Source organism: Pelodiscus sinensis, unplaced genomic scaffold (assembly GCF_049634645.1).
Source record: "Pelodiscus sinensis isolate JC-2024 unplaced genomic scaffold, ASM4963464v1 ctg219, whole genome shotgun sequence".
Lineage (NCBI taxonomy): Eukaryota > Metazoa > Chordata > Testudines > Trionychidae > Pelodiscus > Pelodiscus sinensis.
In genome coordinates this window covers 43,964-69,461 of record NW_027465929.1, presented here as the reverse complement: position 1 = coordinate 69,461, position 25,498 = coordinate 43,964, and the positions used below count along the sequence as shown (strand labels likewise).

General features: G+C 71.0%; 2 protein-coding genes across 3 annotated transcripts in view; both read right to left on the bottom strand.

Annotated features, from left to right (window-relative positions):
- The window catches only part of PRR12 (proline rich 12), a 22,740-nt gene extending 6,945 nt beyond the window's left edge, over positions 1-15,795 (bottom strand). The window contains exons 1-7 of one of the 2 annotated variants that reach the window (XM_075916807.1): positions 15,664-15,795; positions 9,301-9,413; positions 8,448-8,609; positions 4,071-7,435; positions 1,822-2,338; positions 820-1,130; positions 108-224 (exon numbers count right to left, since the gene is read on the bottom strand). In XM_075916807.1, coding sequence (XP_075772922.1) covers positions 108-224; positions 820-1,130; positions 1,822-2,338; positions 4,071-7,435; positions 8,448-8,609; positions 9,301-9,413; positions 15,664-15,686 — 4,608 coding nt within the window. In that variant the 5' untranslated portion in view covers positions 15,687-15,795. Of the gene's footprint in view, positions 1-107; positions 225-819; positions 1,131-1,821; positions 2,339-4,070; positions 7,436-8,447; positions 8,610-9,300; positions 9,414-12,955; positions 13,428-15,663 lie in introns of those variants that run through there. The other variant, XM_075916806.1, reaches the window with a different exon arrangement.
- Positions 15,718-25,498, bottom strand: PRRG2 (proline rich and Gla domain 2). The gene is made up of 7 exons (XM_075916810.1): positions 25,311-25,498; positions 21,466-21,567; positions 20,538-20,701; positions 19,778-19,826; positions 19,534-19,660; positions 17,047-17,190; positions 15,718-16,501 (listed from the first exon to the last, which is right to left on the bottom strand). The coding sequence occupies exons 2-7, from the start codon at positions 21,554-21,556 to the stop codon at positions 16,471-16,473; spliced, it is 606 nt and encodes a 201-aa protein (XP_075772925.1). The 5' UTR covers positions 21,557-21,567; positions 25,311-25,498; the 3' UTR covers positions 15,718-16,470.

Genomic DNA, 25,498 nt, shown 5'->3' with positions numbered 1-25,498 from the left:
CATCCCACGGACGCAGGCGGTTTGGGATGGGGGGGGCTCCCAGACTCTGTCCCTTGGGGCAGGCGCGGAGTCACTCCCACGCCGGCGCTGGGGGAGGGGAGACTCACGTTGCTGGTGGCGCAGAACTGGCGTTGCCCGTCCTTAATCTCGGGGGTGAATTTCTGCAGCAGGGCCTTCTGCACCCGCCAGATGGGGGGCGGCTCCCGGCCCGTCTGCAACGCCAGCTAGAGGCAAAGCTGGGGTCACTCACTGCTGCAGCCCCTGCCAGTCCAGCCCCCCCCCAGCTCTATCGGTGCCCCTCCCTCCAGACCCCCAGCCCCTGCCCCCCAGCCCTGCCGGTTCCCCTCCCTCCAGACCCCCAGCCCCTGCCCCCCAGCCCTGCCGGTTCCCCTCCCTCCAGACCCCCAGCCCCTGCCCCCCAGCCCTGCCGGTTCCCCTCCCTCCAGACCCCCAGCCCCTGCCCCCCCAGCCCTGCCGGTTCCCCTCCCTCCAGACCCACAGCCCCTGCCCCCCCAGCCCTGCCGGTTCCCCTCCCTCCAGACCCACAGCCCCTGCCCCCCCAGCCCTGCCGGTTCCCCTCCCTCCAGACCCACAGCCCCTGCCCCCCCAGCCCTGCCGGTTCCCCTCCCTCCAGACCAACAACCTCTGCCCCCCCTGCCCTGCCGGTTCCCCTCCCTCCCGACCCACAGTTACTGTCCCCATCCAACCCGACCCACAGCCCCTGCCCCCCCCAATGCTGCCGGTGCCCCTCCCTCCCAACCCGCAGCCCCTGCCCCCCCAACGCTGCCGGTGCCCTTCTCGCCCACCCCAGCCCCGCACCTTGAGGGCCTGGATGTCCTCCACGCGGATGACAAATTCGTCCCGCTCCCGGAAGATCCCCTCCCCGCCGCTCTCAGCCTCCTCCTCGTCCGTCTCGCCGCACACGGCCGCCGTCTCCTGCTTCTTGGCCAGGTGCAGGGGCCGTGCGTCCTCCGGCTCCTCCGGCTCCGGGGAGGCCTGGGCCGGGGGCCCCTCGGGGGGCGGAGGGGGCAGCTCCGGGGGCGATACTGGGGAGGCAGGTAGGGGGGGCTCCTGCTGGGAGGGCTCAGAGGGGGCCGGGCTGGGCAGCTTCTCCTCCACGGCCGGGGCATCTGCGGGGAAGGGAGGGGAGGTTAAAGCAGGTGGGAAGAACCCCCTCCCCCAGCATGCTCTGGGGCACCCGCTCCCCCCTCGCCCAGCATGCTCTGGGGCACACGCTCACCCCCCTCGCCCAGCATGCTCTGGGGCACCCGCTCCCCCCTCGCCCAGCATGCTCTGGGGCACACGCTCCCCCCTCGCCCAGCATGCTCTGGGGCACCCGCTCCCCCCTCGCCCAGCATGCTCTGGGGCACCCGCTCCCCCCTCGCCCAGCATGCTTTAGGGTCACGTGCACCCTCCTACCTCCTATCTTACCCAGCATGCTCTGGGGGCACATTTACCAGCCCCCTTCTTACCCAGCATGCGCCGAGGCACCTGCTCCTCCCTTACCCAGCATGCTCTGGGGCATGTGAACCCTCTTACCCCCCCCATCTTACCCAGCATGCTCTGGGGCATGTGAACCATCTTACCCCCCCCCATCTTACCCAGCATGCTCTGGGGCACCCCTGCCATCCCACCTCTCTCACCCAGCATGCCCTGGGGTACCCGTGCCATGCTTCCCACCCCCAGGGCTGGGGGGCAGGGGCTGGGGGTCTGGAGGGAGGGGAACCAGCGGGTCGGGAGTGAGGGGCATTGTCGGCGGGGGGCAGAGGAAGGGGGGCAGAGATGCAGGGGCAACTGGGGGGGCCCCCCAGGGCCACCCACCGGCCCCGTCGCTCTCCTTGCGCTCGGCCGGGTCGTCCAGGGCGGAGATGGCGGACGAGATGCTCTTCTGCAGGTCCTGGTTCTTGCCCACCGAGTCCTCCTCGTCGGAGGAGAAGGACGGGAGGGTCTCCAGGTTGCGTTTCAGCTCCTCATCCAGGCGCTTGCAGGGGCTGGTGCAGCTCATCACCAGCCCCTCGCCCTCGGCCCCGTCCAGCGCCCCCGGCAGCAGGGGAGGCGCCAGGCCAAAGGGGGGCTGGGCTGCCGGGGCCCGCGGAGCCTTGGGGGGGCTGGCGGCGGCCGTGGGCAGCTGCTGCCGCTTGCCCGACTTGAGGAAGTCCAGGAAGGAGGCCATGAAGCCCGACTTCATCTCCGGCTGCTTCTCCTCCACCTCCCGGATCTTGGCCTTGATCTTCTCTCGCGTCTGGCTGCTGTCCAGCCCGCCCTCGGGGGGCGCCGGCCCGGGGGGCGTGGGCTCGGCCGGGGCCCCCTCACCGCCCTTGGGCACCGCCAGCTTGATCTGGGGGGGAGAACGGGGCGTGCCATTTTCCGGCGGCCCCCGGGAGCCCTCGGCTACCCCCAACCCTGCCCCCCGGAGGGCTCTTGGCCACCTCCAGCCCAGCCCCCAAGCCGCCGCCCCCTGGGGAGACCACATCACCCAGGGCCTGCAGGTCCTAACCCCTAGGAGCCCCCATCATGTCCTCCAATAGACCAGCCTAGCTGGAAGTCCCAGAACAGGCCCCACATACATGGCCCTGCCCCCAGTCAAAGTTCCTAGGTCACCAGCCACGACCCCACCCTCCTCAGACTTCTCCCCCCAGGGCTCCGCCCCCTCAGAGCTCCACCCTCCCCACCCAGGGCTCCACCCCCTCAGAGCTCCGCCCCTCAGAGCTCCACCCGCCCCACCCAGGGCTCCGCCCCCTCAGAGCTCCACCCCCCCACCCAGGGCCCTCCCCACCAGGGCCCTGACCCCTCAGAACTCCGCCCTTCCCACCCCCTCAGAGCTCCACCCTCCCCACCCAGGGCCCCGCCCCCTCGGAGCTCCACCCTCCCCACCAGGGCCCTGACCCCTCAGAACTTCGCCCTTCCCACCCCCTCAGAGCTCCACCCTCCCCACCCAGGGCCCCGCCCCCTCAGAGCTCCGCCCTCCCCACCTAGGGCCCCGCCCCCTCGGAGCTCTCTCCTCCATCCCCTCAGAGCCCTGCCTCTTGGAACTCTGCCCTCCCCACCCAGGGCTCCACCCCCTCAGAGCTCCTCCCTCCGCCGCCTCAGAGCTCCAACCTCCCCACCCAGGGCTCCACCCCCTCAGAGCTCCGCCCCTCCCAGGGCCCCGCCCCCTCGGAGCTCTCTCCTCCATCCCCTCAGAGCCCTGCCTCTCGGAACTCTGCCCTCCCCACCCAGGGCTCCACCCCCTCAGAGCTCCACCCTCCCTACCCAGGGCTCCACCCCCTCAGAGCTCCACCCTCCACAGCCAGGGTTCCGCCCCCTCAGAGCTCTCCCCTCCGTGTCCTCAGAGCTCCTCCCTCCGCCACCTCAGAGCTCCAACCTCCCCACCCAGGGCTCCACCCCCTCAGAGCTCCTCCCTCCGCCACCTCAGAGCTCCAACCTCCCCACCCAGGGCTCCACCCCCTCAGAGCTCCACCCTCCCTACCCAGGGCTCCACCCCCTCAGAGCTCCACCCTCCACAGCCAGGGTTCCGCCCCCTCAGAGCTCTCCCCTCCGTGTCCTCAGAGCTCCACCTACCCCACCCAGGGCCCCGCCCCCTCGGAGGTCCGCCCTCCCACCAGGACTCTGCCCCCTCGGAACTCCGCCCTCCTCAGCCAGGGCTCCACCTCCTCAGAGCTCCACCCGCCCCACACAGGGCCCTGCCCCCTCGGACCTCTACCCTCCACCCCCTCAGAGCCCTGCCCCTTGAAACTCTGCCCTCCCCACCCGGAGCTCCGCCCCCCCAGAACTCCACCCTCCCCACCCAGGGCCCCGCCCCCTCGGAGCTCCGCCCTCTCCACCCAGGGCCCCGCCCCCTCGGAGCTCTCCCCTCCACCCCCTCAGAGCCCTGCCCCTTGGAACTCTGCCCTCCCCACCCAGGGCTTCGCCCCCTCAGAGCTCCAACCTTCCCACCCAAGCCCCGCCCCCTCGGAGCTCCGCCCTCCCCACCTGGGGCCCCACCCCCTCGGAGCTCCGCCCTCCCCACCTGGGGCCCTGCCCACTTGGAGCTCCGCCCTCCCCTCCCAGGGCCCCGCCCCCACCCTTACCTTGAGCGGCTTGAGAGGCTCCACGCCAGCCCCTCCTTCGCCCCCCTCCTCAGCCCCCTTCTTGCCCCGCCCCCGCCCCCTGCCCCGGGGCTTCTTGGCGCCGTCGGGGGGCAGGACGCCGTGGGGCTCGGCCAGGGGCCGGATGCGGGGCCGCCCGCGGGGCCGGGGGGGCCCGTCCCGCTTGGGCTTGGTGGGCTTGCGCCCCCGCTTCTTGGGGCCGTCGGCGGCGCTGTGGTGGGGGCAGAAGTCGATGTCGCCCATGGGGCTGAGGCTGGGCCGGGCCCGGCAGCTGGAGATGAGGTCGGGCAGCAGGTCGGGCAGCCGGCGGCTGTTGAGGCGGATGTCGGCCGGCACGTCGGCCTTGTCCTCGTCGTCCTGGAACTCGTACTCCTGGGCGTAGGCTTTCTTGGGGGGCTGGAAGGGGGCCTCCCGCTTGCGCAGCAGGTGGAAGGACGAGGTCTTCAGCAGCTTCTTGGGCTTGGAGGAGCAGAAGATGGGGGAGGTGAGGCCCGGCTTGGGGGCCCCCTCCGGCCCCCCGTGCCCAGCCTGGATCAGCCCCAGCGGCTCCGCGTTGACGGTGGAGGGCAGTTCGTGCTTGACCGGCTCCAGCGCCAGGTGCGGCCCGTCCTCGCCCTGCCCCGGGCAGTAGCCCTGGTAGCCCTGGCCGGCCGGCAGCATGTCGTAACCGCCGGCCCCCCCCTTCAGGCCCTCGGCCCGCTCCAGGCTGGGGGGCTCGTCCTCCCCGCAGCCCGGCTTGGGGAAGTCATCGGGGCCGCAGGCCCCCGGCCCGAACATGTCCTCCATGCCGGGGAAGAAGCTGCGATCCTCGTCCTGCAGCAGCGCGTCCGGGAAGCAGATGGAGGTGAGGGGCACGAAGCGCTGCTTGGAGCCCTGCGGGCTGGGGCTCTCGAACTGGTCCTTGGCCTCCAGCGGGGCCTGCGGCACCTGCTGGGACGCGTCGGGCTCCAGGCCGGCCCCGCCCTGGCCCAGGTGGGACTCCAGGCTGAGGTCGGGCTCCAGGAAGTCCTGGATCTCCTGGGCCTGGCCCAGCACCTCCATGTTCTCCGCCTGCAGGTGGCCCTGCAGCTGGGGCGAGTGGCGGGCGTGGGCCTGCTGCAGGTGGGCCTCCAGGGCCTGCAGCTGGAGCGGGGGCTCGGGGGGCTCGGGCGGGTGCAGCCGCTGCTGCTCCAGCAGGGGCACCTTGGCCCGGGAGTGCAGCTGGCTCTGGGTGTGGGTCAGCACCGACTGCAGCAGCTGTTGGGGCGGGGGCGCCTGGGGGGGCAGGGAGAGCTGGGGCAGGTCGGGGGGGGAGTCCAGCAGCAGCGGCGCCCCCTGCTGGCCGGGCAGCAGCCCGTGGGGCTCCAGGGGCGGGGCCTCGCCCACCAGGCGGTGGGACGGGGGGCCGTGCTCGGGGGTCTTCTGCAGGTAGGAGTGAGCCGGGCCCAGGTCCTTGCCGCCCCCTTGCAGGTGCTCCACCGACTTCTTCAGCTCCGGGGGGTAGCCCTCCAGGGCCCCGGCCTGCTGGCCGTAGTGCACCACGGAGGTGGCCAGCGCCTCGGGCGTGGCCCGGGCCCGCTCCCCCTTCTTCTTCTCCTTCAGGCCCTGCAGGGAGAGCTCCAGGCCCGGCCCGTCCAGGTTGGAGTTGGTGCGGATAACGCTCTGCAGGTGGTAGCGCTCCTCCGACTTGCTCAGCGCCCCGTAGGCCAGCCCCTTGGCCCCCCGCTCCCCACACGGCCCCAGCCCCTCGCCCGGCCCCCGGGGGGGCGGCGTCTGCGACTGCAGCAAGTGCTGGATGAGGAAATCCTCGTCCTCCGCCCGCTCGGCCGCCAGCAGCTCCGACTCCACCTTGGCCTTGTTGTAGGAGCCGGCCCGCTCCAGGCCCGGCTGGGCGCCCGGGTAGCTCTGCCCGTGGGCCTGCTGCATGAAGGAGGGCGAGAGCACCGAGGTGAGGTACTTCTGCGACTGCCCGGGCGAGGCCACGCTCTGGGGCCGGGCGGCCGTGGGCGACTGCAGGGGCCGGCCGATCTGCGAAGGGCTGGAGTCGGGCAGGCTCTGCCCATGGGCGTAGCCCAGGGGCTGCGGGTGGCTGGGCATGGCGGGCGAGTGCCCGGTGCTGTAGCTCATGGAGGGGCTGGCGGTGGGCATGCCCTGCGAGTGGGCCGGCCCGTAGCTGGCCGTCTGGCTGACCGAGACGTGGGGCTCGGCCTGGACGCTGTACCCCACCGTCGACAGCCCCTGCAGCTGCTCGGGGGAGTAGGTTTGGCTCTGGCTCACGCAGGGCTGCAGGCCCTGGCCGGCCTGCCCGGCTTGTCCGCCCTGCTGGGCCTGCCCCGGCCCGTAGCTCGAGGCCTTGCTGCTGGTGAGGTCCTGGGCCTGGCTGCTGCTGAACTGGGAGGCCTGGCTGATGGAGGGCAGGCTGGGCGCCTGGCTGACGGCGTAGCTCTGGGGCTGGCTCATGGACAGCAGGCTCTGGGGCTGGCCGGGCGAGTAGGCCTGCGACTGGCTGGCGATGACCGAGCTGGGCTTGGCCACCGAGGCGGAGAAGCTGCTTTGGCACTTGGGGGTGGCGGTGGAGCGGGGGGTCTGGCGGGAGGCCGAGTAGCTCTTGGACTTGGAGGAGGAGCCGCCGGCGCCGGCTCCGGCGCCCGAGTAGCCGGGCGACTGGATGATGGGCCGGTAGCTCTGGGCCGGCTCCTGGCGGGGGGCCTGCGGCTGCTTCTGGGAGCCCTCGGAGCCGGCGGGTGAGGGCTCGCCCAGCGGGCTGCAGGAGAGGCTGGCGCGGTGTGACATCTGCTGGTAGCTGCCCCCGCAGCTCAGGTAGTGCTGCAGGGAGTGGGCGGCGGGCAGCTGGGGCTGGCCGCTGGAGGGGCGCTGGTAGTGCTTGATGACGCTGTCCTGCCGCGGCATGGCCCGCTCCATGGAGGCGGCCGAGGGGCTGGAGAAGACGGAGGCGTTGTAGAGCTGGGCCGGCTGCTCCGAGGGGGGGCCCAGGGAGGACGAGAGGAGGTTGAACTGGGAGGGCAGGTGGCGGGAGGCCGACTCCTGGGCGCTGCGGTAGGCCGAGCTCTGGGCGGGCAGGCCGGAGCCCAGCACGGCGCTGCCCAGCCGGTCGAAGCTGAGGGAGGAGGGCACGCTGGCCTGGGAGGGCTTGATGTGCAGGAGGGGGTCGTGCGGGGACAGCAGCCCGTTGGAGCTGGGGCTGAAGGCGGCGTCCTGCAGGCTGAGCGAGGAGCCCACGGGGAAGCTGCGCCCGCTGAAGGAGGCCGGGTGCTGGTAGGCCGACAGCGCCGAGGAGGAGGGGAAGGTGCCCGAGCCGGGGATGGCGCCCGAGATGAACAGCTCAGCCGGCGCCGGAGTGTGCATGGCTAGGAGAGATGGGGGGCGGGTGTCAGAGACAGGGCAGAGCCCCCCCATGCGCAGCCCCCGCCCCCACCTGGGATGGGCTCGCTCGCAGTGGGGAGGGGCGGCAGTCCACGCCCTACTGGGCAGGTGGGGAAGAGGGCTGGGACTTGGGGCTGCTGGGTACAGCTGGGGGCGGAGCTAAGGGAGGGAGCAGCCCGGGGCCTGGCTGGGGGCAGGACTAAGGGAGGGAGCAGCCCGGGGCCTGGCTGGGGGCGGGACTAAGGGAGGGAACAGCCCGGGGCCTGGCTGGGGGGCGGGACTAAGGGAGGGAGCAGCCCTGGGCCTGGCTGGGGGGCGGGACTAAGGGAGGGAGCAGCCCGGGGCCTGGCTGGGGGGCGGGACTAAGGGAGGGAGCAGCCCGGGGCCTGGCTGGGGGGCGGGACTAAAGGAGGGCGCAGCCCGGGGCCTGGCTGGGGGGGCGGGACTAAGGGAGGGAGCAGCCCGGGGCCTGGCTGGGGGGGGCGGGACTAAGGGAGGGAGCAGCCCGGGGCCTGGCTGGGGGGCGGGGCTAAGGGAGGGCGCAGCCCGGGGCCTGGCTGGGGGCGGGGCTAAGGGAGGGCGCAGCCCGGGGCCTGGCTGGGGGGCGGGATTAAGGGCGGGCGCAGCCCGGGGCCTGGCTGGGGGGCGGGATTAAGGGCGGGCGCAGCCCGGGGCCTGGCTGAGGGGCGGGGCTTAGGGAGGGCGCAGCCCGGGGCCTGGCTGAGGGGCGGGGCTAAGGGAGGGCGCAGCCCGGGGCCTGGCTGAGGGGCGGGGCTAAGGGAGGGCGCAGCCCGGGGCCTGGCTGAGGGGCGGGGCTTAGGGAGGGCGCAGCCCGGGGCCTGGCTGAGGGGCGGGGCTAAGGGAGGGCGCAGCCCGGGGCCTGGCTGAGGGGCGGGGCTAAGGGAGGGCGCAGCCCGGGGCCTGGCTGGGGGCGGGGCTAAGGGCTAGAATGGGTCAGGCCCCTCCCCCTGGGGGGTCTCCCCGCTCCCTGCATACCTGTCTGCCAAGAGGGGGTGCGGAACTGGGAGAGCAGCGAGGAGGCCGAGGGGCCGGGCTGGGGGGCTCGCGACTCCAGCGCCGAGATGAGGTTCATGACGGAGGCGTCGGGGGTGGCGCTGCTGGCGTGGTGGAGCCCCGTCTCGAAGAGCCCCGAGAGACCTGCAGGGGGGAAGAGAGTGAGGGGGCGCAGACGGGCAACAGAGAGACGAGGGGAGTGCAGATGGGCGCACAGACGGGGGCAGGCCCAACAGAAGGGGACAGACACAGCAGGACAGACGGGGACGGGGCACCGGGGCAGGGGACAGACAGACGGGGGCACGCACGGACAGAGGCAGGGCAGACGGAGACGGGGGACGGACAGACCGACAGGGGCAGGCCCGACACTCAGAAGGGGACAGACAGATGGGGACGGGGCACCGGGGCAGGGGACAGACAGGGAGACGCACGGACAGAGGCAGGGCAGACGGAGACGGGGGACGGACAGACCGACAGGGGCAGGCCCGACACTCAGAAGGGGACTGACAGATGGGGACGGGGCACCGGGGCAGGGGACAGACAGACAGGGAGACGCACGGACAGAGGCAGGGCAGACGGAGACGGGGGACGGACAGACCGACAGGGGCAGGCCCGACACTCAGAAGGGGACTGACAGATGGGGACGGGGCACCGGGGCAGGGGACAGACAGGGAGACGCACGGACAGTGGCAGGGCAGACGGAGACGGGGGACGGACAGACAGAGGGGGCGGGGCATGGCAGGGACAGACGAGAAGAGGCAGGGAGGGCGGGGGCATGCCGACAGAGGAGCGGGACGGACGGGGGGGGGTCGGGAGACAGACCACGGGGGGGTACCTGCGGGGTGGTGGTTGGTGGCGTAGCCCTGCAGGGGGTGGGGGGCGGCATAGGCCTGTCGGTGGAGAATGTCCGTGTCGGGATGGGACGTCCGGGACCCGCCATACACCAGGCTGGGGGGGGACAGAGTCAGTGACATGCCCTGGGGGGGCGCCGGCTCCCATGGGGGGGGCCTCAGGCCACTCAAGGAGGAGCCAGCTACGGATCACTCCCACAATGGGGGAGGGGCTTCCCGCCAGGGATTCCCCTCCCCCCCCACCGTGTCCCGCTCCCCCATCGCAGGCCCTGCAGAAGGAGAACCTGCCCCATGGACCCCTCATCCCCCACAGCCCGGAGAAGTGGGAAGATTCCCCCCCCCTCCCCCATGTCCCTGCCAGCATCTGCCACAGGGAGTGTGGGGCAGCAGGGCATTGTGGGAAATGTAGTCCCCAGCTCTGGCTTTCCCACCGCTCCAAATGTCTGACCAGCAGTGCCCCCTCCCCCCCTCCACAGCCTGGGCACCAACACAGACAAGGCTTCACGTGCCCCTCGCTCCCACCCCACAGCCCCTGCCAGCCCCCCAGCCCTGCCAGTGCCCCTCACCCCAGACCCACAGCCCCTGCCAGCTCCCCAGCCCTGCTGGTGCCCCTCACCCCGGACCCACAGCCCCTGCCAGCCCCCCAGCCCTGCCGGTGCCCCTCAGCCCGGACCCACAGCCCCTGCCAGCCCCCCAGCCCTGCCGGTGCCCCTCAGCTCGGACCCACAGCCCCTGCCAGCCCCCCAGCCCTGCCGGTGCCCCTCAGCTCGGACCCACAGCCCCTGCCAGCCCCGCTCAGCCCAGCCGGTGCCCCTCAGCTCGGACCCACAGCCCCTGCCAGCCCCGCTCAGCCCAGCCGGTGCCCCTCAGCTCGGACCCACAGCCCCTGCCAGCCCCCCAGCCCTGCCGGTGCCCCTCAGCTCGGACCCACAGCCCCTGCCAGCCCCGCTCAGCCCAGCCGGTGCCCCTCACCCCGGACCCACAGCCCCTGCCAGCCCCCCAGCCCTGCCGGTGCCCCTCAGCTCGGACCCACAGCCCCTGCCAGCCCCGCTCAGCCCAGCCGGTGCCCCTCAGCCCGGACCCACAGCCCCTGCCAGCCCCCCAGCCCTGCCGGTGCCCCTCACCCCAGACCCACAGCCCCTGCCAGCCCCCCAGCCCTGCCGGTGCCCCTCACCCCAGACCCACAGCCCCTGCCAGTGCCCCACACGCCCAACCTGCAGACCCTGCCGGCCCGGCCCTGGGCTCAAACCCTTAGTTCTGCCCTGCAGGTTCAGCCCCGTCCCTGTGATACGAGAACCGAGAACCCAGGAGTCCTGCCTCTCAACCCTCTAGTCACCCGAGCCCCCCGTTCGCCTCGCACCCAGCTCTGAGCCGCCAGCCCCCCACGTTCCCGAGGCAGCCCCCAGGCCGGGGGCGGGAGGGGTGTGCGGGGCTGCCACAGACCCTCCATGCAGCTTGCCACGGGCGCAGGCCGGCCTCTGGCGGGGCCAAGGCCCGGACCCTGCAGAGACCAGGCACCGGGCGGTCACCAATCCGTGGGCTTTCCCAGGCCTCCGCGCAATCCATGCGCTGCCGCAAAGCCACACAGGGCGCCCCCTGTGGGAGGACAGGAGCCGGGGCCGCCCTACGGGGCCCCTGACTCGGGCGCTGCGGGACATCCACGCGCCAGGGGCGTGCGAGGCTCTGCGGAGACGCCCGCCCCGGGGGCAAGAGGGACGCAGCTCGCGCACGTGGGGCCCCCCACAGCTGGGTGTAGGCAGCTCCCCAAGGTCCCTGCACCGTCCCAAGGTGACGGCAGCGACCGTGCAGGTGGCCTGTGTCCCCTCGCAAGTGGCAGCCGGGCGCGTCCCGTGCACGTGCGACGCGTCCGCTCCCCCCGCCGCGTGCGAGGGGAATGCACGGGGGGCAGCGCCTTCCATCGCACCCGCATGCCTCAAAGGGGCGCGGAGGCCCAGAACTAGATGCACGTAGCGTGGGTAGGGAACGCCCCCCTGCGAAAGGAGTCCTGGCTCCCAACCACCCACCCCTGCTCTAACCACTAGCCTCCATTCCCCTCCCAGAGCTGGGGACAGAACAGCCGCCCACCCCCACTCTAACCACTAGCCTCTGGGGACAGAACCCAGGAGTCCTGCCTCCCACTCCTGCTCTAACCACTAGACTCTACTCCGCATCTACTCACCCCACTGATGGCTGCTCCCCTCCCCCACCTTTCAGAGCCTGGAACCAGCAGCTCGGCTCAGGGGGCGTCACACAGAGATGATGGGGGGCTGTGTGTGTGTGTGGGGGGGAAGTTGACTGGACCTGGGACAAGCTGAAATGCTGATGCTTCTGAGGGCCCTGGGGGGACATCTGGGGACACACCAACGCCCGGGGAGGCTCGGTCTGATGTTCCCCCCAGCCGTAGGTGAGGGATCACGCACTCCCTTCCCCCCACACCTGTGGGGAGACCAGCCCAGAAACTCCCAACTCATGACACACCTGTCATTTGGGGGTGGGGGAGACACAGGCTCCAGTTCCCCATGCTGGGACCAGTGGGGCCAGCTGAGGGGGGGCAGAGCTGAGCTGGAGGGAAAGCAGCCACCCCCTCATCTCCCACCCACCCCCTCCTTCTGCCCCCACGCACCTACCATTCCCCCTCCTCCCTGCAACACCTGCCCCCCACATCTACCCTCCCCCCAATAATCTACTTCCCCCACACACTTACCCCCCCCCCGGCCTACCACATTCCCCAAGGCACCTACCTCCCCTCCACACCCAACCTTCTCCCCTCTTCCCCCCACAGCACCGCTCAGGAGGGCGAGGCTCCTGCCCATGGTACAGAGAGAGAAACTGAGGCACTGCCAGGGAAAAGTCAGAGCGAGGCTGCAGCAAGGCTGAGGAGAAAAGTCAGGAGTCCTGGCCCCCAGCGCCCCGCTAACCACTAGCCCCCACTCCCCTCCCAGGGCTGGGGAAGGAACCCAGGAGTCACTCTGACCCCATGAGACGCCATCTGAGAAGGGTCTCTCAGACAGTACCGTGGCCTCATGGACCAGTACCGCTCATCCAACCCTGGGGAGATGCAGCCACCTCTGGGGTGGAGCACAGCCTGGAGAACAGCTGGGCCAAATACCCTCCCCAGCTGTGGCTGGAGAACTCCTCCTGACTGTGGGAGGGGCATGGGGTCTAGTGGTTGGGGAGGCGGGAGCTGGGAGCCAGGACTCCTGGGTTCCGCTCGTGGCCCCTGGCCTGCTCTGGGGGTCCACACTTGCTCTGTGAGAAGCGGCTGGTTTGGGGGCACAGCTCAGCTCCCAGTCCCTCCCCTCCCCGCCCCGTGTGGCTTGGTGCTACCTGGGGCATGGAAGGGCCCCGCTCCTCCCGGCACCAGTCCCAGCCCCCGCACACCCATCCCTCAGGGGCCTCTTGGGGGCGGAGGGTTGGCGGGGGGGGAGCGCATCCCCTGCCCCCCAGCCACGCCACGGGGCTTCTGGCTCCCCATAAACCAGGTGGGGGAGGGGGCATCCCTGTGCACAGGTGTGCGCGGGGGGACGCACCAGCCCCTGCCCCCCAGCCACGCGCCCCCCTCCCGTCCCCGGCCCGGGCGCAGCGCAAGGGTCCCCGCGCCCTCTCCAAGCCGGCGCCGTGCGCTCCCCCGCCGCTCACCTGGCTTTGGCCGAGCGCTCGTAGCTCCAGCCCGGGCCGGCGGCCAGCGGGTCCCCGAAGCCGGCGCTGGGGTAGTTCCTGTCCATGGGGCCGGCGGCGGGGGGGCGCAGGGCGCGCGCCCCGGGGGCCCCCAGGTGCCGCGCCTCGGCCTGTGCGCCCCGGCGCTTCCCCTGCAGGGGCGGGGGGGCTCGGCGGCGGGGAGGGGGCGGCGGAGAGAGGCGGGCGGGGGGGGGCTGCCCGAGGGGGGGGTCCCGCCGCGGCTCCCGCCGCTCCCCCCGGCCGGGGCCCGCCTGGCTGGCTCAGTCCCCGGGCTGGCGGCGCTGGCGCTGGGGCGGCGGGAGGCGGCGGCCGCTGGCGAGGCGGATCATGGTGCAGCCATGTTCGCTGGCTGTCTCTGTCCGCCCCGCTTCCTCCCACAATCCCGTGCTGGGGGGAGGAGAAGGGGGGGAGAGACAGAGACGGGGGAGGAGGGAGAGAGACGGAGAGAGAAGGGGGGGATCGGGCTACAGGCGGTGGGGCAGAGCTGGGGGGAGGGGTCGGGCTGGGAGGGGAGTGGGGCAGAGCTGGGGGGAGGGGTCGGGGGGGCTGGGGAAGGAGCAAAGAGAGAAGAGGGGGGTCGATCTGTAGGCGGTGGGGCAGAGCGGGGGCGGGAATGGGGCAGGGGTAGAGAGAGATAAGTGGAGGAGGGCTGGGGGAGGAAGTGGGGCAGGAGCAGAAGGGGTCAGACTGGAGGGAGTGGGGCAGAAATAGAGGGAGGGGTCAGGCTGGAGGGAGTGGGGCAGGGATAGAGAAGGGAGGGGGCTGTGGAGAGAGGGGCAGGAGCAGAAGGGGTCAGGCTGGAGGGAGTGAGGCAGGAATAGAGGAGGGAGGGGGGCTGTGGAGAGAGGGGCAGGAGCAGAGGAGGAGGGAGGGGTGGGGCTGGGGGAATGGGGCAGGGACAGAAAAGGGAGGGGTGGGGTAGGGGCCATCTCTATGCAGGTGACACACACCTTGCCCCCCCCACAGCACTCCCCCATGCCCGTGTTTGTGCACTGTGCTACCTCGCCCCTCCCCCTGTGTCTCGCACAACACCCCATCACACAGGCCTGTGCACCACTCACACACGCATGCCATGTCAGACACCCAGCATAGAGCGCTGGGGGAAACCCCCCACCCCAGACTCTGCGAGCCCCTGCCCTCCCCACAGATCAGCTGACTAAGGGCCCCACCAGTGGCAGAGGTGGAGGGGGGGGGACCCATGACTCATTGGTGCCTACTTGCCCAGGGACTAGCCTGGGCCTCAAAGGCCTGAAAGTGGAGCCCAGAAAATGTGGGGGTGAGACCCACACATCTGGGGCAGGGGGGAGGAGCGAGGCCTGGGGAAAGCATTCTGGCTTCTACAAGGGGACTATTTTCTCTGAGCTGCTGGAAGGACACTGGGGCAGAGGAGGAGAGCAGTGAGACCCAGGCAGGGTAGAATTAGCTCTGGGGTTGGCCTGTGGCACTTCTCCTGTAGGGGGTGCCGGCTGGCGCAGGAGGTGGACAAGGGGGCAGGTCTCCAGGGGGCACTGGCTCTGGCCTGGGGGCACGCTGGTGGGGCAGTGTTGGGGGGGCAGATCTGCTATGGCTGCCCTGGCCCCTTACAAACAGGGTCCCAAGCTGGCCTCTCCTCTAGGCTAGGCTCCATGGTCTGCCTTGGCCTACAAGCAATAACAGGGGATATGGCAGCTGGGGGGGGGGAGAGAAAGGGCGAACTACGAGTCCCATCATGCACCAGGAGGAAGGAAGGATGCAGGCTGCACCACAAAGGGGCAGCGTTGCATGCTGGGACGTGTAGTTCCCAGGAGAGGAGCAGCCTCGTAGCGCCTTCGCCATGCTCCTGCTCGAGGCCGCTCTTGCTGGGCCAGTCTCCCCCCACCAATCCTCTCCAATGGAGGGGCAGGATCCCCGCCTGTAGAGGAATGATAGGCAGAGCAAGAGGCCAATCCGTGGCTTGCAACCTCCCCCCTCCCAGCCCCCCCAGAGTCTCAGTGCCCCTCATCCTGGGTTTTCACGTGCACACCGTGGCCTGGTGTGCACCAGCACCATTCATGCCTCAGCTGCACGGGGCCGTGGCCTGACTCATGAAGCTGTTTGCACGAATGCACCAGCTAGCTCATGTCCCCAGGACATGCCTCCTCCGTGGTGGCCAGTGCACCCCTGTACCCCCGGGGACGTGGCTCCCCCGTGGTGGCGCCTGCACCAGCATCCTTGGGGCGTGGCTCCTCTATGGCGCGCATGCACCAGCATCCCCAGGACGTGGCTCCCCCGTGGCGGCGCCTGCACCAGCATCCCCAGGACGTGGCTCCCCCGTGGCGGCGCGTGCACCAGCATCCCCGGGGACGTGGCTCCCCCGTGGCGGCGCGTGCACCAGCATCCCCGGGGACGTGGCTCCCCCGTGGCGGCGCCTGCACCAGCATCCCCAGGACGTGGCTCCCCCGTGGTGGCGCATGCACCAGCATCCCCAGGACGTGGCTCCCCCGTGGCGGCGCCTGCACCAGCGTCCCCGGGGACATGGCTCCCCCGTGGCGGCGCCTGCACCATCATCCCCAGGGACGTGGCTCCCCCGTGGCGGCGCCTGCACCAGCGTCCCCAAGATGTGGCTCCCCCGTGGCAGCACGTGCCCAGCCTGGCAGGAGCAGCCCTTTTGGGCCGGTACCATTGCCCCCGCTGGGGCTGGGTTTGCTCACCTGGGAGCAGAGGCCCCATCCATGCACCCGGGCCCCCAGACGCAGGACGCAGGGTTGGAGCAAACGGCCGGCGCTTTATTTCCCTGACAACAAGCCTGGCCCGGGAGGCGGCGTCCCAGCTCCTAGGGGGTGGTGGCCACGTGGTCCCACAGGTCAGTGCTGTCTCCTTTGCACTGCCAAGGGTCTGGAAGCTGGCGGGGGGGCCAGTGCCACCTGCACGCACTTGTGCCTTTCACTGCGCTCCATCCTCACACTCACCCCATCACGTGCACAGGCCGGCACGCTCGTGCACACTCACCACTTGTGTCTTGCACACGTGGAGGTGCTCACCCACCGTCTCTCATCCACGCATCCCCCAGTACACACGCCTCCGTGTCGGGAATATTCAGCCCCTCCCTGTTGCACGTGCCCCTGGCCTTACACACTCACCCCACATCACACATGCCCCAATGTCTTGCACTCTCACACACTCGCCCTCGTGTCTCTCACACACACACTTGACTAGCACATGCCCCCTTGTGCTTCACGTGGGTGGCCCCAAGAGGTGCAGCCCCTCCCCCAGCCTCGCACACTCAGCCCAGTTGCACGTGCCCCCTGCTTTGCACCCTCCCTTTGCACGCCACCTTGTGCCTCATGCATGCGCACTGGCCTCCCCCACTGCCCCCTACACATTCATCCCAGTTCACTTCACCCTTTGCACTCTCACCACGTGGCTCGCACCATCATGCACACACACTCGTCTCACACACACACACACACACACACACACACACACACACACACACACAGCAGTGATCCAGGGGCTGATCAGCAGGGCTGGACAGACATGCTGGGAGCCCTGGGGGAGAAGAAAACAAGGTCACATGCTGGGTCCCAGCCAGAGAGGGAGGGGACATAAAAGTGCCCCCCCCCCCCACTGCAAAGAGCCCCCAGTCCTGGAGCCCTAGACTGGACATCCTCTGGCCCTGCCCGCAGCAGCCCCTCAGCGCCTGCACTGACGCCCATGGCAGGGCCCTGATCCCAGCGGGGGGGAACGGGGGGGCTGTGTGACCCCCCCTGGCCAAGGTTGGCAGCCGCATGACACCAGACGCAGCACAGACCCTGGGGAGACCCTCCCGGCCCCAGCGAGCCGCCACACACCAAAGAGCATTTACTGATGGGGAAACTGAGGCACGGAGTGAGAACCTAGGCGTCCTGGCTCCCTCCCCATTCCCGGGGCATCCTACCCCTCCCCCAGCTCCCACCCCCTCCCTTCCCACCCTCAGGGACCCCAGCCCCTCCGCACGCCTGGGATAGGACCCAGGAGTCCTGGCTCCCAGACCCCCTGCTCCACCCCAGACAGCCTGGCAGGCACAGACAGACAGAGCCCGGCCCGGCCCCTACCTGGGATAGGGCGGGGGTGGCGCATCATGAACCCCAGATGCCTGCAGCGCCTCCTGGTAGGAGGGCAGCCCTGGAGGGCCCAGCGGCTTGGGGTCCCCAGGGAGGCAGCTCAGGGGCACGTCGGGGTTCAGGGGCATGTGGACACTGTGGGCGACAAGCGCGAGGGTTATTTGGGGGCATCTCGCCCTCTCCCTGCCCCGGCACATCCCTCAGGGGAGTCACCTCAGCCCCTCCCCTCCTGCCCCCGGGGCGCCCTGTCCCTCCCCCAGCTCCCGCCCCTCCCCTCCTGCCCCAGGGGTGCCCTGTCCCTCCCCAGATCCCGCCCCTCCCATCCTGCCCCCGGGGCGCCCCTCCCCTCCTGCCCCCGGGGCGCCCTGTCCCTCCCCAGCTCCCACCTCTCCCCTCCTGCCCCCGGGGCGCCCTGTCCCTCCCCCAGCTCCTGCCCCTCCCCTCCTGCCCCCGGGGTGCCCTGTCCCTCCCCAGATCCCGCCCCTCCCCTCCTGCCCCCGGGGCGCCCTGTCCCTCCCCAGCTCCCACCTCTCCCCTCCTGCCCGGGGCGCCCTGTCCCTCCCCCAGCTCCCGCCCCTCCCCTCCTGCCCCCGGGGCACCCTGTCCCTCCCCAGATCCCGCCCCTCCCCTCCTGCCCCTGGGGCGCCCTGTCCCTCCCCCAGCTCCCACCCCTCCCCTCCTGCCCCCGGGACGCCCTGTCCCTCCCCAGATCCCGCCCCTCCCCTCCTGCCCCTGGGGCGCCCTGTCCCTCCCCCAGCTCCCACCCCTCCCCTCCTGCCCCCGGGACGCCCTGTCCCTCCCCAGATCCCGCCCCTCACCTCCTGACCCCGGGGCGCCCTGTCCCTCCCCAGATCCCGCCCCTCACCTCCTGCCCCCGGGGCGCCCTGTCCCTCCCCAGATCCCGCCCCTCCCCTCCTGCCCCCGGGGCGCCCTGTCCCTCCCCAGATCCCACCCCTCCCCTCCTGCCCCTGGGGCGCCCTGTCCCTCCCCCAGCTCCCACCCCTCCCCTCCTGCCCCCGGGACGCCCTGTCCCTCCCCAGATCCCGCCTCTCCCATCCTGCCCCCGGGGCGCCCCTCCCCTCCTGCCCCCGGGGCGCCCTGTCCCTCCCCAGCTCCCACCTCTCCCCTCCTGCCCCCGGGGCGCCCTGTCCCTCCCCCAGCTCCTGCCCCTCCCCTCCTGCCCCCGGGGTGCCCTGTCCCTCCCCAGATCCCGCCCCTCCCCTCCTGCCCCCGGGGCGCCCTGTCCCTCCCCAGCTCCCACCTCTCCCCTCCTGCCCGGGGCGCCCTGTCCCTCCCCCAGCTCCCGCCCCTCCCCTCCTGCCCCCGGGGCACCCTGTCCCTCCCCAGATCCCGCCCCTCCCCTCCTGCCCCTGGGGCGCCCTGTCCCTCCCCCAGCTCCCACCCCTCCCCTCCTGCCCCCGGGACGCCCTGTCCCTCCCCAGATCCCGCCCCTCACCTCCTGACCCCGGGGCGCCCTGTCCCTCCCCAGATCCCGCCCCTCACCTCCTGCCCCCGGGGCGCCCTGTCCCTCCCCAGATCCCGCCCCTCCCCTCCTGCCCCCGGGGCGCCCTGTCCCTCCCCAGCTCCCGCCCCTCCCCTCCTGCCCCCGGGGCGCCCTGTCCCTCCCCAGCCCCGCCCCTCCCCTCCTGCCCCTGGGGTGCCCTGTCCCTCCCCCAGCTCCCGCCCCTCCCCTCCTACCCCCGGGGCGCCCTGTCCCTCCCCAGATCCCGCCCCTCCCCTCCTGCCCCCGGGGCGCCCTGTCCCTCCCCAGATCCCGCCCCTCCCCTCCTGCCCCCGGGGCGCCCTGTCCCTCCCCAGCTCCCGCCCCTCCCCTCCTGCCCCCGGGGCGCCCTGTCCCTCCCCAGCTCCCGCCCCTCCCCTCCTGCCCCCGGGGCGCCCTGTCCCTCCCCCAGCTCCCGCCCCTCCCCTCCTGCCCCCGGGGCGCCCTGTCCCTCCCCAGCTCCCACCTCTCCCCTCCTGCCCCCGGGGCGCCCTGTCCCTCCCCAGCTCCCGCCTCTCCCCTCCTGCCCCTGGGGCACCCTGTCCCTCCCCAGCTCCTGCCCCTCCCCAGCTCCCGCCCCTCCCCTCCCCTCCTGCCTCCGGGGTGCCCTGTCCCTCCCCAGCTCCCGCCCCTCCCCTCCTGCCCCCGGGGCGCCCTGTCCCTCCCCAGCTCCCGCCCCTCCCCTCCTGCCCCCGGGGCGCCCTGTCCCTCCCCAGCTCCCGCCCCTCCCCTCCTGCCCCCGGGGCGCCCTGTCCCTCCCCAGCTCCCACCCCTCCCCTCCTGCCCCCGGGGCGCCCTGTCCCTCCCCAGCTCCCACCCCTCCCCTCCTGCCCCCGGGGCGCCCTGTCCCTCCCCAGCTCCTGCCCCTCCCCTCCCTAGTCTGGGGGACACCCTGCCCCTCCCTCCCCTCCTCCCAGGGGGTGCCCTGCCCCTCATGTCTTTGGCCCCTCCCCCAGACCCTGCTTGCCCCCCATTACCTGTGTTGCCTGCGCTCCCGGGCCCGGTACTTGACACAGTACATGGCAACGACACCCGCCATGATGAGCAGAACCAGCCCGGCCACCAGCCCGGCCACCAGCCCGGCCACGTCCACGCCGGAGCCGTCTGCGCGGGGCACAAGGGGGGGTGAGCAGGCAGGAGTCGGGGCCGGTCCCCTCCAGGGGGCGCCGGCTCCCACCCGGCTCCAGGGCGGGGACTGGCTGGGGGGTGCCCCACACTCACCTGAGTTCCCCCCTTTCCCGTTGTGGGGATACGTCTCCCAAAAGGCTTGCTGGAGGGAGGGGGGGACACAAGAACGGGTGGTTAATGTGGGGTACAGCTGCTCTGGTCACCCACGTCGGCCTCCATCCTCCATTTACAGCCCCTCCCCACTGAGCCCAGCCCCTCCTGCCCTAACCACTAGGCGCCACTCCCTGCTTCCCATCCCCCGCTCCACCCCCTCCTGAAATGGAAAGGGGCAAACGCCCTGCTCATCCCAACGTGGCGCCGGGGTGGGGGGAGGGGCCTGGGGAACTCCCTGCCACAAGATTTCACGGCTGGTCCTGAGCTCTTTGGCCTCATCTGACCCCTAAGTAAGTAGGCCTGGGGGAGGGGAGGTTGCCCGGTAACAACGGGGTTTATACTGGTCAGGGATGAGATGATCGGGGAGGGGAGGAGATCTGGCTGGCTGGGGGAAGCAGAGACGTCTCACCCCTGCAAAACGAGGGAGAATCCCCCTCCCGCAGGAGCAGTATAGGGAATAGGACTCAGCTGGCTCATGGGGCCAGAAGGGTTAACCTCCTCCCCCAATGCCCCAGGGCCTTGGGTCCACTCCCCCCCCCCCCCGCCTGGAAGGGAATTCACCCCTGTCCAGCCCAGCTGGGATCCTTCCCTGAGAGGTGGCTCCTCCCTGCTAGTTCTGGGGGAGCCTGCTCCTTGTAGACCCCCGCTCCCCATCGCCCCAGCCCCCGCTGCCCCCCACGGGCCCCGCCCGGTACTCAGCTGTTACAGCGTCGTTCTCAAAGACCTCCCGGGCCTCCTCGTAGTTGCAAACCTCCTCCTTGCACTCCCGCTCCAGGTTCCCCGGCACCACTAGCTCGAAGTCCCAGTGATTGTAGAGGAGCCTGCGCCCCAGGAACCCCTGAGCCGCGTCCGCAGCCAGGAACACTGGACAGCAGGGGGAGAAGGGGGATCAGGACACCTGGCTCCGCCAGGGCAGTGGGGGTTAGTGGTTAGAGCAGGGGGCTGGGAGCCAGGCACCTGGGTTCTCTCTCCTGGCTCTGCCAGGGCAGTGGGGGTTAGTGGTTAGAGCAGGAGGCTGGGAGCCAGGACATCTGGGTTCTCTCTCCTGGCTCTTCCAGGGCAGTGGGGGTTAGTGGTTAGAGCAGGAGGCTGGGAGCCAGGACATCTGGGTTCTCTCTCCTGGCTCTGCCAGGGCAGTGGGGGTTAGTGGTTAGAGCAGGAGGCTGGGAGCCAGGCACCTGGGTTCTCTCTCCTGGCTCTGCCAGGGCAGTGGGGGTTAGTGGTTAGAGCATGAGGCTGGGAGCCAGGAACCTGGGTTCTCTCTCCTGGCTCTGCCAGGGCAGTGGGGGTTAGTGGTTAGAGCATGAGGCTGGGAGCCAGGCACCAGGGTTCTCTCTCCTGGCTCTGCCAGGGCAGTGGGGGTTAGTGGTTAGAGCAGGAGGCTGGGAGCCAGGCACCTGGGTTCTCTCTCCTGGCTCTGCCAGGGCAGTGGGGGTTAGTGGTTAGAGCAGGGGGCTGGGAGCCAGGATGCCTGGGTTCTCACCCTAGCTTTGCCAGGGCAGTGGGGTCTAGTGGGTACAGACCTCAAGGTGTCTTCTCTCCTAATGGGCTGGCAGGGGGAGGAAGGAGGGATCCAGAGCGGCTCGCTCTCCCAGGCCCTGGGACCCCCACTGAAGCCCCCAACTTACCTTGTCCCCCCCGCAGCCCGGGGAGCTGCTGCCTGCGGGGGGCGCTGGCGAAGGCCTGGCCCAGCAGGATCAGAAATGACGCCCGCCACATGATGGTGAGACCTGCCATGGGAGGAGGGGGGCAGTGTTAGAAGGGTGGGGCAGCCCCCCCCCCCACACACTCCTCTCCCATTGCCCCAGAGTAAGGCACCCCCTGCCCCAGGATCCAGAACTGGTGCCTGGCTGGCACCCCCAAAACCTGCACTGTTACCCCAACCCCCTGCTGCTGCTGCAATGAACCCCAACTCCTACCCAATCCCTTTGGCACCCCCAAATCTACCCCAAACCCTGTCCCAGGCCCGCCTCCCCCAGCAGGGAAGTTCACCGGGTTCTCCAGTTCCTGGTACCCCCCCATGTCCACCAGGGTCCTGGGGGGAGCGCTGCTAAGGGCACCTCAAGGAGCCGGCTCAGGCACAGAGCAGGAGACACCCAGAACGAGAGGCCCTGGTCCCACCCCCACACCTCCAGCTTGTCTCACCCCCTTGTTTAGAACAGGCCAGGCCAGGGGGGCTGGCAGCCCGGACTCCTGGGTTCCATCCCTGGCCCTGGAAGGGGTGTGTGGTCTAGTAGTTAGAGCGGGGTAGTGGTGGGAGCCAGGACTGGGTAGGTAGTGCGGTCTAGGGGTTAAAGCGGGGTAGGGGCTGTGAGTCAGGACTGGGTGGGTAGCGGGGTCCAGGGGTTAGAGCGGGGTAGGGGCTGTGAGTCAGGACTGGGTGGGTAGCGGGCTCTAGGGGTTAGAGCGGGGTAGGGGCTGGGAGTCAGGACTGGGTGGGTAGCGGGGTCCAGGGGTTAGAGCGGGGTAGGGGCTGGGAGCCACTGGGTGGGTAGTGGGGTCTAGTGGTTAGAGCAGGGTAGGGGCTGTGAGTCAGGACTGGGTGGGTAGCGGGCTCTAGGGGTTAGAGCAGGGTAGGGGCTGGGAGCCAGGACTGGGTGGGTAGCAGGGTCTAGGGGTTAGAGCAGGGTAGGGGCTGGGAGTCAGGACTGGGTGGGTAGCGGGGTCTAGGGGTTAGAGCGGGGTAGGGGCTGGGAGCCAGGACTGGGTGGGTAGCGGGGTCTAGGGGTTAGAGCAGGGTAGGGGCTGGGAGCCAGGACTGGGTGGGTAGCGGGGTCTAGGGGTTAGAGCGGGGTAGGGGCTGGGAGCCAGGACTAGGTGGGTAGCGGGGTCTAGGGGTTAGAGCGGGGTAGGGGCTGGGAGTCAGGACTGGGTGGGAAGAGGGGTCTAGGTGTTAGAGCGGGGTAGGGGCTGGGAGCCAGGACTGGGTGGGTAGCGGGGTCCAGGGGTTAGAGCGGGGTAGGGGCTGGGAGCCACTGGGTGGGTAGAGGGGTCTAGGGGTTAGAGCGGGGTAGGGGCTGGGAGTCAGGACTGGGTGGGTAGAGGGGTCTAGGGGTTAGAGCGGGGTAGGGGCTGGGAGCCGGGACTGGGTGGGTAGCGGGGTCTAGGGGTTAGAGCGGGGTAGGGGCTGGGAGCCGGGACTGGGTGGGTAGCGGGCTCTAGGGGTTAGAGCGGGGTAGGGGCTGGGAGCCGGGACTGGGTGGGTAGCGGGGTCTAGGGGTTAGAGCGGGGTAGGGGCTGGGAGCCGGGACTGGGTGGGTAGCGGGGTCTAGGGGTTAGAGCGGGGTAGGGGCTGGGAGCCGGGACTGGGTGGGTAGCGGGGTCTAGGGGTTAGAGCGGGGTAGGGGCTGGGAGCCGGGACTGGGTGGGTAGCGGGGCCTAGGGGTTAGAGCGGGGTAGGGGCTGGGAGCCAGGACTGGGTGGGTAGCGGGCTCTAGGGGTTAAAGCGGGGTAGGGGCTGGGAGTCGGGACTGGGTGGGTAGCGGGGTCTAGGGGTTAGAGCGGGGTAGGGGCTGGGAGTCAGGACTGGGTGGGTAGCGGGGTCTAGGGGTTAAAGCGGGGTAGGGGCTGGGAGCCAGGACTGGGTGGGTAGCGGGCTCTAGGGGTTAAAGCGGGGTAGGGGCTGGGAGCCGGGACTGGGTGGGTAGCGGGGTCTAGGGGTTAGAGCGGGGTAGGGGCTGGGAGCCGGGACTGGGTGGGTAGCGGGGTCTAGGGGTTAGAGCGGGGTAGGGGCTGGGAGCCGGGACTGGGTGGGTAGCGGGGTCTAGGGGTTAGAGCGGGGTAGGGGCTGGGAGTCGGGACTGGGTGGGTAGCGGGCTCTAGGGGTTAGAGCAGGGTAGGGGCTGGGAGCCGGGACTGGGTGGGTAGCGGGGTCTAGGGGTTAGAGCGGGGTAGGGGCTGGGAGCCGGGACTGGGTGGGTAGCGGGGTCTAGGGGTTAGAGCGGGGTAGGGGCTGGGAGCCGGGACTGGGTGGGTAGCGGGGTCTAGGGGTTAGAGCGGGGTAGGGGCTGGGAGCCGGGACTGGGTGGGTAGCGGGGTCTAGGGGTTAGAGCGGGGTAGGGGCTGGGAGCCGGGACTGGGTGGGTAGCGGGGTCTAGGGGTTAGAGCGGGGTAGGGGCTGGGAGTCGGGACTGGGTGGGTAGCGGGGTCTAGGGGTTAGAGCGGGGTAGGGGCTGGGAGTCGGGACTGGGTGGGTAGCGGGGTCTAGGGGTTAGAGCGGGGTAGGGGCTGGGAGCCGGGACTGGGTGGGTAGCGGGGTCTAGGGGTTAGAGCGGGGTAGGGGCTGGGAGCCGGGACTGGGTGGGTAGCGGGCTCTAGGGGTTAGAGCGGGGTAGGGGCTGGGAGCCGGGACTGGGTGGGTAGCGGGCTCTAGGGGTTAGAGCGGGGTAGGGGCTGGGAGCCGGGACTGGGTGGGTAGCGGGGTCTAGGGGTTAGAGCGGGGTAGGGGCTGGGAGCCGGGACTGGGTGGGTAGCGGGGTCTAGGGGTTAGAGCGGGGTAGGGGCTGGGAGCCGGGACTGGGTGGGTAGCGGGGTCTAGGGGTTAGAGCGGGGTAGGGGCTGGGAGCCGGGACTGGGTGGGTAGCGGGGTCTAGGGGTTAGAGCGGGGTAGGGGCTGGGAGTCGGGACTGGGTGGGTAGCGGGGTCTAGGGGTTAGAGCGGGGTAGGGGCTGGGAGTCGGGACTGGGTGGGTAGCGGGGTCTAGGGGTTAGAGCGGGGTAGGGGCTGGGAGCCGGGACTGGGTGGGTAGCGGGCTCTAGGGGTTAGAGCGGGGTAGGGGCTGGGAGCCGGGACTGGGTGGGTAGCGGGGTCTAGGGGTTAGAGCGGGGTAGGGGCTGGGAGTCGGGACTGGGTGGGTAGCGGGCTCTAGGGGTTAGAGCGGGGTAGGGGCTGGGAGTCGGGACTGGGTGGGTAGCGGGCTCTAGGGGTTAGAGCGGGGTAGGGGCTGGGAGTCGGGACTGGGTGGGTAGCGGGGTCTAGGGGTTAGAGCGGGGTAGGGGCTGGGAGTCGGGACTGGGTGGGTAGCGGGGTCTAGGGGTTAGAGCGGGGTAGGGGCTGGGAGCCGGGACTGGGTGGGTAGCGGGGTCTAGGGGTTAGAGCGGGGTAGGGGCTGGGAGCCAGCACTATCCTGGGAGAAGAGCGGGGTCTAGTGGTTTGAGGGGAGGGGGGAGCCAGGACTCCTGGGTTCTCTCCCCAGCCCCAGCGGGCCCGGCCCCCCCAGAACAAGGCGCATTCCGGAGCCGGACGGGAGCTATGTCCCTGCGGGCAGGGAGGAGCCGAGACAGGACCGGACCCGCCCGGAGCAGGAGGGTCAGACCTGCGGGGCAGTGACCCAGGCCAGCGGGGCCCGGCGGGGGGGAATCCGCCCCCTCCCACTTCTCTGCCGCTCCCCGCTCCCAAGGGCCCCCCTGGTCCGGCTCCTGGTGCCGAAGGACCCCGAGGAATCCCCCCCCCCCCAGCAAAGTTCCCTGCTCACCTGCCGCCCGTCCAGGAAGGGGGGGTCGCTCAGCCCCCCGGGAGCGGTGGGGGGGCGGGGTGCGGCTGATCTCAGAGGAGAGCGGCCAGCGCCGGGGGTGGGTGGTTCGAGGTTCCCGGGGACCCGGACGCCTGAGTCCTTGTTTTGGCCAAAAGCGGCAGCTCCGGGCCAGACAGGTGAGGGCGGGG

Bases quoted from the DNA above. Each gene is read 5' to 3' on its own strand.
- PRRG2 (XM_075916810.1), bottom strand. From the start codon at position 21,556: ATGTGGCGGGCGTCATTTCTGATCCTGCTGGGCCAGGCCTTCGCCAGC. The intron at 19,661-19,777 runs GTGAGTGTGGGG...TGCCCCGCGCAG, and splicing joins CGGGAAAGGGGGGAACTCAG to ACGGCTCCGGCGTGGACGTG. The intron at 17,191-19,533 runs GTAATGGGGGGC...TGTCGCCCACAG, and splicing joins CGGGAGCGCAGGCAACACAG to TGTCCACATGCCCCTGAACC.